The 11,789-nt window shown below is 50.7% G+C and overlaps 1 protein-coding gene across 1 annotated transcript; it reads left to right on the top strand.

Moving 5' to 3' along the window:
- The first annotated feature begins 1,308 nt into the window (after window positions 1-1,308).
- LOC107156609 (peptidoglycan recognition protein 3-like) lies at window positions 1,309-10,624 on the top strand. The gene is made up of 7 exons (XM_015502658.2): window positions 1,309-1,567; window positions 2,402-2,603; window positions 5,119-5,237; window positions 6,068-6,220; window positions 7,313-7,511; window positions 8,898-9,016; window positions 9,679-10,624. Exons 1-7 carry the CDS (start codon window positions 1,309-1,311, stop codon window positions 9,855-9,857), a joined length of 1,230 nt encoding a protein of 409 aa, XP_015358144.2. The 3' UTR covers window positions 9,858-10,624.
- Window positions 10,625-11,789: the final 1,165 nt, after the last annotated feature.

Here is an 11,789-nt window from a genome sequence, read left to right on the forward strand (position 1 = left end):
GGTATATGGTTTGTCCCTGGAGAGTGGAGCTGTCTCTCTGCTTCCTGTGTGATGACTTGAATTGCTGTCCTCCCCCACACCCTTCCACCATGATGTTCTTGCTCATCTGAGACCTCTGAAACTGTAAGCTTTCCCTCCTCTAAATTGTTCTTGTCAGGTCTTCTGATCTTGGCAGCTGAAGAGCTGACTAAAACGGGGTTCATGTTGGAGAAAGTCACAGATCAGGGGAAACATAGTTTCGTCTTCCACTTTAAGAAGGGGGGAACTGAGGCCCCCAGGGGGAAGGAACTTGCTTAAGTGAAGCAGTGGCCATCCTGGTCTCTTGGTTTGTGCTCTGTGCTTGTCCAGCCTCTGTGGTGTAGGCTCTGGCCTGACAGCTGTTCTTCCACCACGAGGGCCCTGTGGACGTCATTGGAAATCCTCGTCTCCAGGGCCACTACGCCTCCTCTCATGTCCTGTTTCCCTTGCAGCTTGGGGCTGCTTCCTTGAACAGACAGACTCCTTTCCTCGGCTTTTGCCCAGCTGCCCAGTACTCCTAGCCTGGGGTCATGCATTTGCCCTTGATTTCTGAGGACTGAATCCTAGAACCATGGTGGACACCCTCAATGACTTTGCCTTATAGACAGAGAAACAGCCTCCCTGACCAGAGGCTCAGTTCATCTGACATCTCTGGGGAGGCTGCAGAGGGTGTTGGTCATGAACTGCAGCTCTGGGGTCAGAATCGGGTGGGGATCTAAGTCCACTGCTCAAAACCTGGGCTGTGTGAGTCAACTCACTCAGCCTCACTGAGCCTCAGTTTCCCACCTGTGGAGGGAGTCGTTGTTTGCCTTGCTTATCTCATGAAGTTGTTCTAAGCCACGATTCTGATGGCGTGTTTGAGGGGTCTTTGTCATCACAGAGCTGGCCTGTGGGAGGTGGCCTTGGGGACAGTGCGGCTGCTGCTGTTGTTATTGCTCCCCTGGCTTCTGGTATTGACCAGTACCCGATGAGCGATGGGGGATGAGGACAAGTTGGCACTGACTAATCCTCAATAGGACTTGTGTTTTGAGACCAGACCCATGACCCATGTGTGTCTGTTTTAAGAAATCTGTATGGCACCAACAGGTGCCTAATGTAAGTATGAAGTGTTAATTCAAAATAATGCCCCCACTGGATGCATCAGCAGGTATGCAGGTGGTCCACGAAGGCAGCCCTGCTCTGATAAGGCAGCAGGAAAGACTGCGGATTAGAGGGGGATTGGAGCAGGGACGGGTGGATAAAGTCCTCCTGGGAGCCGATGTGGGAGGCAGGGGCAGGCTGAGACCAGAGATGTCGGTGGTTCTCCTTCGTTGCTTCCTACAACATGTTCTGGGCCTTGGGAGGCTGAAAGACCGTGGGCTGTGGGGTGGGGATGTCTGGAAGGTGCCCCTGGGCATGCTGGTCAGGTGTTCTCTGAGGACCAACGCAGGCACCTTTGCAGGGAATGGCCCACAGTTCTCCTGGGATGAGACCCTAGACAGAAGAATCTCAGAGAAGCTTCTGGATCTGTATATCAGCATCTCACAGCTCATTGGCAGGAGTCACAAAGGTGAGTTTGTTTGGGGGTTGCCCGGGGTTTCTCAGGACTTGACAGACTGGGCTGGGAGTGGGTAAGGGGGGGCAGAGTTCCAAGGGGCTCACCTGTCAGTGACTTCCAGGGACTGTCCTGAGTTCGTAGGGAAAGGTGGGTTCCTTGGTCTAAGGATAGGAAAAGAAGAGAAAACCAGGAGAAGAAAGAGGAGAGAAAACCAGGTAGAAAGGACACATCCCTCACTCCCCAGCTCCCAGGGTGAGAGAACTACTCCTCGAGAGTTCCTGGGGCTCTTACGATGAGGAGGAGAAAGGGAACCTTCCTGGAGCAGCCCCGTCCTGTGTGGGTGTCTTGCAGCTCTGCCCCTGGACAGTTTCCTTCTGGAAAGAGTCTTCTTCCTATGTGCTAGGAACTTCCTGTGGAGCCCCTAGTTGAGGAGGCTGTCAGAACTTCCCTCAGAGAGTCACTAATCTGGGTGAACACAGGCAGAGAACAGGGTTGAGGGAAACACATCCTACCAATCCATGCCCAGGTGCTTCAGGAGAAGGCGGCTCAGAACCCCAGGGCTCTGTGTGGGGTGTTGGCTAGGGATGTTTTAAGGAGGGGCGATCATACGGGCCAGGGAGGAGGTGAAGCTGGGCTTGTCCTCCAGGTACGAGTGAGGGGAGATTGTCTGGGGACTAACCTGCCTCCCCAGGCCGAGGGCGAGGCACCTCTGGGTGGTCGCTGAGCCCAGATGGGGCTATGGAGATAGGGAGGGGCTTCAGGTGGTAAAGGTCCCCCCCAGGGCCCCTTTCCTTGCAGTCAGGCTGGGCTGGGTCTGCTGCACGCTATCTGGTGTCTCCCCTGCAGGCTTTCCCACCATAGTCTCCCGCCAGGAGTGGGGGGCTAGACCACTGACCTGCAGGGCCCCCCTGAGCCCGCCCGTGGCCTTCCTCATCACGGAGCAGCTCACCGGGATGCAGTGCCAGGAGCAGACCATCTGCAGCGAGATGCTGCGGGGCCTACAGTTCCATTCTGTCCACACCAGAGGCCGGTGCGACGTAGCGTTCAAGTAAGTGGCCAGTCGGGTCCCAAAGCCCCTATCCAAAGATGTGTCCCATCTCCCCTCCTCTCCTTCTCCCGTATTCTGGGCTCCATTTATGTTACTTTCATAATGAATAAAAAAATGTTAAAAAAGAGATCAAACAGAATCCACAGCCCTCCCGAGATCACTAGGAGGGACAACTCTGAGCCATTTCCTCATGTGGACTTTGACCCTCTGAAATCCTGAGAAGAGGTGAGAAGGTTATGTGATAGTTATAGATGCCCCCGGGGAGCTCACCAAACATCACAGTTGGCAAAGGTCCTCACAGGTGTCCCCCAGTTAGGCCCTCCCAGCTACTTGAAAGAGTGGGTGCAGGAAACAGCACCTCCTTATTTCCAGGTGAGAATGCTGTGAATTTGTTCAGAGTGACACAGGAAGGGAGCATGTACCCAAGATAGCATCTAGACTGCCTGTCAGTCCAGCCCTGTCCCCTCCAATCCTCCCACAGAGAGTCCCTGTGTGGTGAATTCCTACTCATTACCTTGAAGGGCCACCCCAGGGTCACATAGGGAGGGGTGGGCATCAGGAATGGTGGGGAGGAGGGCCCCATGCTAAAGTGAGTACACACTTACACACCACTGGGTCTGTAGATAGTGCAACCTCTACAGGGATCAACACCGCAGGACCCAGCTACCGCCCCTCAGTATTTACCCTAAAGAATTAAAGTCAGTATAATGTAGCAATCCATGCACACCCAGGTTTACAGCAGCACAATTCACCATTGCCAAACTGTGGGACCAGTCTAGGTGGCCATTAACAAGAAAATGTGGGACGTATACACACAACGGAGTTTTATTCAACCTAGAGGAAAGAAATGATATCATTTGCAGGAAAATGGATAGAACTTGAGAGCATTAAGTTAAGTGAAGTAAGCCAAACTCAGAAAGACTGTTTTCTCTTATATTGGGAGCTAAAGAGAAAAAAAAGAAAACAAAAGTGGGGGGGGATCTCATGAAATTAGAAGTGAGACCACAGAGGAAGGGAATGGGGTAGGGAGAGGAAGGACTGGGGAATGAAACTGACCCACAGTGTCTCGTGTGCATGTATGAATACGTCACAATGCATCTCGCTATCATGTATCATCATAATGCACCAACTTAAGAAAAAGAAAAACGTGAGGCTGAAAGATCTTTGCTCCGTGTATGGAGTTATCCACTCTAAGGATGATATTGAGGCCAGGCACCTTTTCTCACTTAGTTCAACCACTGTGGCCATCCGTGGAGATCAGAAGGCTAGGAATAGAATCACCATATGGTTCCACTTAGCTTTATTTATCTAGAAAGTGAGAGTTGGAATGGGGTTTTGTCTTACAGAATCCCAAAGACAAACAGAAATGATGTCTGAATTATCCATCTTGGAAAGGATAATCCACACCTGCTGATTTGTTTATTTTGAAACACTAATAAGTAAGAACAGTTGGAGATCTTGGTTGCAGCCACGGCCATCCCTAGGATGGTGGGGGGCATCTCAGCTCACCCTCTGGGGATGCTGTTTTGACTGTGTTAACCGCAGTGCCTCTCCTGTCGCCGCTTCTCGTACCTACACTGCCCTGCAATGGTCACTGCGGCATTGCCTCCTTAAGCCACAGTATGTGTAAGCGATTTCAACCACTGCACCTGGAAGTCAGGTTTCTGCAGTGACCACTTAACAGTATCCACTTCTTACAGCTGACTGTAGCCCTGAGGGGCTGTTCACACTGGACTAACCTCAGGCTTCTGCAGGGGAAATGGTGGACGTGTTGGGCTCCCACCCCGATGCTCTTTGTGAGGTGGGAAGTCAGTTTGACTTAATGCAGGGTCTTTGCTTGACTTTGGGGAAGTACACGTCCCTTCAGTGTTCAGTTGGCTTTGGAAACTCGGGAGGTAGTAAAAGCTCAATATGGCAAGAGTTGTGAGAATTCGATTCTAAAGACTGGAACGAGGAGTATATATATAAAGAGGCAGAAATGAATGAACAGGGAGAATAAAAATAAACACACGTTGGATTTCAAAGTGAAGTGAAAAAAAAAAAAAAGAGAACATTCTAAAAAAGTTTCTATGATAAAGAAGAGCTTGAAGGAATTCCTAAGGAGAAACCAAAGAAAAAGCCACTTTAAAGGAACTCCTGAGGGTCAGGTCATTGTTTTAAAGAATGTTCAAGTGCTTGGTCCCGTAATTTAAAAACATGATTAATGAATTCTCAAGCCGTTGAAAATATTGAACAAATGTCCCTGAAAGTCACACATTCAAATTCCACTTTGAAACAAATGAGTATTTTAAAGTGAGATCCCGGAAAGCACAAGTAAGCTAAGTAAAAAGTTGAAGTCTATTCCCATGTCTCTTAGAGGTCTAACATCTGTCATTCTGTCCCCCTGACTGTTATTGTGTTATTGAAGCACAGTACTTATTTATGAGCATCTAGAATCCCATTTGCCACTGAGGATTAGTGAGGGGTTTTCTGTTACAGAGATTTCCCCTTAAACCCACATTTCCTTGTTTGGCAGCTTCCTGGTTGGGGACGATGGCAGGGTGTACGAAGGTGTCGGCTGGAATGTCCAGGGTTCGCACACCCAAGGCTACAACAACGTCTCCCTGGGCATTGCCTTCTTTGGCAATAAGATAGGTAATGGCTGATCCCCGTGGTCTCTTTGCCAGAGAGTGGTCTACAGCCTCCTTCATCTCCCAGTCTCAACGCTTTTACCTTTTCAGCCTAAATCATGCCCATCCTCTGATAATCACCTGTCTCCTGAGGTTCTTTTCTCCACTGGATTCTATGACCGTCCCCGTCCTGCTGAGGCCACCCTGGACATTGCTGGGGCTCACAGTGATTGCCGTCAGTTCTGGGGTCTGAAGTTATCTGACACTGAGGCCCCGACATGGGGTATTTCTTCTTCCAGTCTCTTCCACCGTAGATACTGACCAGAGCTCACGGGAAAGGGAGCCAGAGAGGTGCAGTGTGTAGGACTGTAGCCAAGTACAATCCTGCACAAAACCAAAACCAAAACGGAGGAGAGCTCAGAGCAGGGATGGAGTCGAGAGCTAATAGATGATAACTGGCACCAGTTGATAACTGAGCTAGTAATTGCATTTTTCTCAGGGATTTCCAGTGAGAACTGTGAGGTGGATGTAGACAGCTTGCCACATGCTTGGTCATGGCAACTACATAGGAAATACTTTTCCCCATGCTGGGGCATAACTGTAGGTCAGTGGGCCTTTTGTGTATGCATCCTTGACCTCCTTCTGGCCCTCCCACCTACAGATGGAGTGGATAAATAAAGCCTCAGTTGGCATTTGGAAGCAGTGTGTCTGAATAGCTCTGACCCTCTGTGCCAGCTATTGGACCAGTTTCCTCTCTGTTCATCCACCTGTCACTCGGGCTCAGGTGGTCATCTTATCTTCCCCAGTCCAGGTTGGACTACTGACCATTCTGTGTCCAATGTCATCCATTTCTAGGCAGCAGATCCAGCCCTGCTGCCTTATCAGCTGCAGAGGGCCTGATCTTCTATGCCATCCAGAAGGGTCACCTATCACCCAGGTACATTCAGCCACTTCTCTTGAAAGAAGAGACCTGCCTGGCCCCTCAGCACCCAGGGGTGTCCAGTAAAGGTAAGACCCTCACCCTGCCTCAGACTGCTCCTCTTCACCACCCATACGCGCTAGGGAGGGCTCTTTCCTGCTGAGATCTCCTGGGCTTCCTGGATCCAGAACATCTCACACCTATCACAATGCCAATACCTGCAAAATTCTGAGAGGGCGCTGTTTGAGCCAGAGTTGTGTCACTGTGGCCAAAATACCCAGCAAACCCACTTAGGAGGGGAACGGTTTGTTTTGGGATCATGGTTTCAGAGCTTGGTCCGTGGTCAGCCAACTCCATTGCTCTGAGACCGAGGTGAGCATCATGGTGGAGCAGAGTGGAGCAAAGCTGCTCACTCATGGTAGCTGTGAAGCAGGGGATGGGGAGAAGGGGCCACAGCAAGAGACGACCCCTTCCAGGGCATGTCCTCAGCGACCCACCTCCGCCAGGAACACCTCACCTGCCTACACTTACTGCCTGGTTCGTCCATTCCAACCAGGATAGACTGACAGGTTGGTTGACGCTCTCATAGTCTACCTGGAATACCTCCAATATTCCTGTATTAACACTGGAGTCTTTTGGGGACACCTCATATCCAAACCATAACAGGCACTTTCCTGGACTCTTCTCTATCCCATTAAAATAATATTGTCGTGACTTATTTATAACAGGTACCATCTTCAAAAATGACAACTCCTTAACATTAGTAGTTTTCAAATAGATTTTTGAATAATTTCCGTATACATATGATCAGTTCAAAAATGAGCTGATTTCTGCTTATCAGTCTTGTTACATAATATACATTTGTAATGTGTACATAAACATGCAGGTATACTTTGTTATTTAAAGAAGATGGCCATCCCTCTGTTTGACTGACAGTGTTCCCTTTTGCTTATGCGGTTTTTCTGTAGTTATCAGAACCCTGTCCCTTGGCTTCAGCAACCTGACCCAGACAATCCATTCCTGACCTTTCCAAACTCCTAGAGTCAAGTTCATGTTAGGATGTGCCCATGGGTGCTGGAAACTGGGGTGAGACTGAGGTATAACTCACCCTGTGGTTGTGAGGTTGTTCACAAAGGAGCAAAGGAAAATCCTCATTTTCTTGATTTTCCGTCTCACTTCAGCTTGCCCCGACATCACCCCACGGTCTGCTTGGGAAGCCAGAGAGACACACTGCCCTCAAATGAGCCTCCCAGCCAAATACGTCATCATCATCCACACTGCTGGGACCAGCTGCAATGTGTCCGTGGACTGCCTGATGAGCGTCAGAGACATACAGTCCTTCCACATGGACAAGCTAGACTTTTGTGACATTGGATATCAGTAAGTGGGACCAACGGAAACATGACCCCTTGTTTCTTCAGGGCTGTGGAAAGGAGGGCTGGGAAGGAGCTGGCGATGCCTGAGCCCTGCCTTGGTGGCAGGACTTCACTTAAGGCATTCATTTTTGAGTTGCAAGACTCTAGACTGAGAATCATTCAGAGTAGGTAGGGCTACTTCTATCTCGTGCACACATTATCCAAGAGTGGTTGGGGAGACCCTGAAAGGAAGGCTCTGGAAGCAGTAGAGATAAGGCAAACTGTGAGGCCCCCAGGGAAGGCCATTGAGGGGGTGTGCACTTTCTCTGCAGCCCCTTCTGGTCAGTCAGAGGCAAAGGCCCTGCTCTCCCACCACCTTGGTCTGGCCCAAGCCCACACTGACTCTCTGTGGTATTAGAAGGCTGCTATGCTCTGCCGTTCTCTCTGTTTATAGACAGAAATTTTTAACCTCTGTGGGTCGTTTTTGTCTCATCTCTACGGTAAGGACAACAATACGTTTTCTGTTTGAAGACAGGGAATGAGATTAAAATGTGCTTCTTTGATTCCCTTTATGCCAACTGTAAGATGAAGAAACATGTTAAACTAATGGAATAGCAGAAGCTACTTGGGAGGTGCCTTGGAATTTCATAGAGTGGATTAGGGTTAGCGTATGATAAATTTCATTTGCAACTTAATCTCAGCAATTTTTTTTTTTTTTTATTACCGGGGATTGATCCCAGGGGTGCTTAACCACTGAGTTACATCCCCAGCCCTCTTTATTTTTTTATTTTAAGACAGGGTCTCACTAAATTGCTTAAGGGCCTTGCTAAATTACTGGGGCTGGCCTTGAACTTCTGACTCTCCTGCCTCAGCCTTCCTAGTTGCTGGTATTATAGGCGTGTGCCACCATACCCAAGACAGGTGGCTTTTATAGACAGTGATTGAAACCATGGCAGCTGATGATTGTCCAGGGTGAATTCATTGAGTGGAAAGAGAGAAAGGGCTAGACCAGGGTCCCAAGGAAGGAGTCCAGGGTCCTAAAGATCATGAGTCTTGGTGAAGGGAAGGTGGGGTGGCAGAGACCCAGGGGAGCCGCGGAGTGGGGGGGGGGGATCAGGATGGTGTGGGCTTGGGGAAGCCTGGGGAGGAGAATATTTCAAGATCATGATCAACGGGGTCAATGTGTCAAGGAGGTCACTAGTCATCTTAGGGGGTCAGATTCAGGAAGTGGTGAGGACAAAGGCACATTGAGGTGGACGGTGTCTTTGTTTGGGGCCTCTGTGCACATTGGCACTCGAGACATTCAGACAGTACGTGACAATGGATGAGAGAGTGAATGAATGGTGGAAGGAACGAGTGCATCAGACTCTGCTCCGGGGTGACTGTCTTCATTTCCTTTGCCCACTTCCAGCTTCCTGGTAGGCCAGGATGGTGCAGTGTATGAAGGCGTTGGCTGGAATGTCCAAGGCTCCCACACCTATGGATACAACGACATTGCTCTAGGAATTGCCTTCATAGGCAACTTTGTAGGTAAGGGAGGAAGACGGGCAGAGGGGTTCTGGGAGATGAAGTCCCCTGCGGAATACTCAGGAATACCCTGGGGGCACAGGTGGCAGCGTGGCGCTTTCTAAAGTTGCAGAGCCAGTGGAATATTTTAAAGTGGACTTGGTCCAGAATGCATGCCACCAGGAGCCCCTCCCAGACAAAACATTATCCCCAATTCGCCCCTCCCCACCCCCAGCCCCATTTCACTTCATGCCCATGTTCAAGGTAGCGTGGGGCAAGGTAGGTAAAACATCTTTTGCAAACTTTGGGGCTCTTATGGCTCAGCTGGCAAATGTGTCCTCTTCCTTGGTAACCATGGCAACAGTGTTGACTATGGCACAGTCCCAGACGGTCCAGCGGTCCTGGATCTGCTCTGTTCTTATTAAGAAGTGGTGTGTCACGCTGGAGTTGTACTCCAGGGCGGCTTTCGACTTACTGGAAGAAACTTTTGCCATGAGGAGTGGGGAGCACAGAGCCTTGTCCTCTTTCTGTGTCTGATTTCCACAGTTCCTGTGAATCTGTCGGTCAGGGTGATGGTGGGATTTAGCGGGGACTGAAGAGGGGGAGACTGGAATCTAGCTGCTTGTCCCTGCCCTAAACCAGCACCTTGAGACTCTAATGATTGACGGAGTAAATATGTTTTGCAGAAAAACCTCCGAATGCGGCGTCCCTGGACACAGCCCAGGATCTGATCCAGTGTGCCGTGGTCAAGGGGTACCTGGACCCCAACTACCTGCTGGTGGGCCACAGTGATGTGGCTAACCTTCTGTCCCCTGGGCAGGCTTTGTACAACATCATCAAAACTTGGCCTCACTTCAAACACTGAGGGGGGCCCGCTCCTGAGGCTGCTCTCCCTGGCTGCACCTCACTGTTGGCCCCTCTGCCCCAGGGTCACCATCTGTGTCCCCTCTCCTACAAGCCTCACCTTTCTCAGGCTGAGGTGACCGTGTCCTCATGCCAGTGCTCCCCAGCATCCCCCAGGCTATAAGCTGGGTACCCACAGCCCTCTGAGTCTCAGCCCAGTCCTCTCCCCTGGGCACCACCTGCTGGGCCAGGTGAGATGGTTGCCTGGTTCCCGTCAGACTTCTCTTTCTTTTGTACGGGTCCCTCTGCCTGGGAAGGTACAGGCCTTCCCCTGTGGCCTTCCTGGAAGCCCCTGGCCCTCATCCGTCACCCCGGGCCAGGCTGCCCACTTCTCCTCTCTGCTCACACATCAACTTGTGCAGATTTGGATGCAGTCTTTATTTCAGGGCTATAGTTTTTTTTTTTTTTAATAGTTATGTCTGATTCTTTTCTTCTGGGTCTGAGTTTCTCTAGGGGAGAAGCTGAGTTCTACTGACCCCTGTGTCCTCTGTTCCTGAGCAGCGTCTGAATTTAATAGGAGCTTTAGATGTTTGCTGAAGAGATGGTGAATAGGCCAATGACCCTAGCTCCTGCTCACCTGGCCAGTTCCCCCCTCAGCCCTCTCTGGGGAGCCCTCCTGGACGCGCCCCGTCCCATCAACACTCTCTCTGTCCTGTTCCCTCCCACTCTGGAGCTCAGAGCTGTTTCTGGTGGCTTGTCTGAAATGGGTGCTGTGTCTCTAGGGTCCTATGTCCCTGTCCCCCTAGAGAATCCTGAGGACAGACTGTGTGCTCCTCCAGGGTCAGTACAAGCTGCCCAATGCCTGCCCATGCCTGGTTGGACCCTGCTAGGGGCCTGGCAGGCCAAGGACCAGGAGCCACGGAGCTCTGCACCCCTCCCTGCCTGGGCTCCTCCTGCCTCAGGGAAGAGCCAGACAACCCACTGCTTCCGTGGAAGCACACACTAGGCCTGATCCAAAAACCGGGGAAGAGGGGAGGAGGAAGAAGGGGTGGAGTAAGGGGAAGGAGCCAGACACGTGCCCCCCCCATGCCTTCCTCTGGTGTTTACACTGTGTTTTGCTTTTAGAGTGTCTTCACATCTTTACCACAGGCATGTTTTAACAGCCTACATTTCCACAGCTCTGTCTTCTCAAAGACTCCCCCAGTCTCACCGGATTATCTCTGTCCATTAGTTATTTCTCCTCAGGCACCGGGGCGGGTAAGCAGGGGAAGGAATGGTTTGTCTAGAGGGTCGCCAGGGACACTGTCACTCCTGATTTGCATGAGCAGAGACGTCTCTTCCTCTGCCCAGGGCTTTCTGTGGGTGTGGGGCTGGGTGCAGACTTTCCCGGGGAGCCCTCCCCACAAGGGTGAGTTAACCCCTCCTCCTGCAGGAAGCAGCCCAGGGGTAGACTGAGCTCCTGAGAAATGGTCTCACGAAAGAGCTGTTTGCTGTGGTTTGAAAGCGCTTCTCAAAGCTCATGTGTTGGAAATTAAGTCCCTCACTGGCGACAAGTGTTGAGAGATGGAACTTCAACAAGGTGATTAATGCATTGATCTTATTATGAGCTGGGTTTGTTATAAAAGTAGACTTAGCTCCCTCTCTCTTAGAGTGTGCACGCGCATGCTCCCTTGCTCTTCTACATTCTGCCACGGAATGACGCAGCAAAAAGGCCCTCCTCAAACGTGGGCCTCTGGACTCTGGACTTCCCAGCCTCCAGACTGTAAAAATAAATGTCTTTTTAAAAAATACAAGTGATGCAGTCTCAGTCATTCTCTTCTAGCAGTATAAAACAGACCAAGGCACCAACTTTCAATTTCTGGGCCTTCCTTACAATCCTCCAAAGTAGATTTAAACCCTATTTCCAGGCCTCTGGGGCTTGTTGGCCTATCCCCACAGACTCTGCCCAGGTGGG

This window comes from Marmota marmota, unplaced genomic scaffold, assembly GCF_001458135.2.
Source record: "Marmota marmota marmota unplaced genomic scaffold, marMar, whole genome shotgun sequence".
Lineage (NCBI taxonomy): Eukaryota > Metazoa > Chordata > Mammalia > Rodentia > Sciuridae > Marmota > Marmota marmota.

Bases quoted from the DNA above. Each gene is read 5' to 3' on its own strand.
- LOC107156609 (XM_015502658.2), top strand. From the start codon at position 1,309: ATGTCGGTGGTTCTCCTTCGTTGCTTCCTACAACATGTTCTGGGCCTT. The intron at 2,604-5,118 runs GTAAGTGGCCAG...CTTGTTTGGCAG, and splicing joins CGGTGCGACGTAGCGTTCAA to CTTCCTGGTTGGGGACGATG. The intron at 9,017-9,678 runs GTAAGGGAGGAA...TATGTTTTGCAG, and splicing joins CTTCATAGGCAACTTTGTAG to AAAAACCTCCGAATGCGGCG.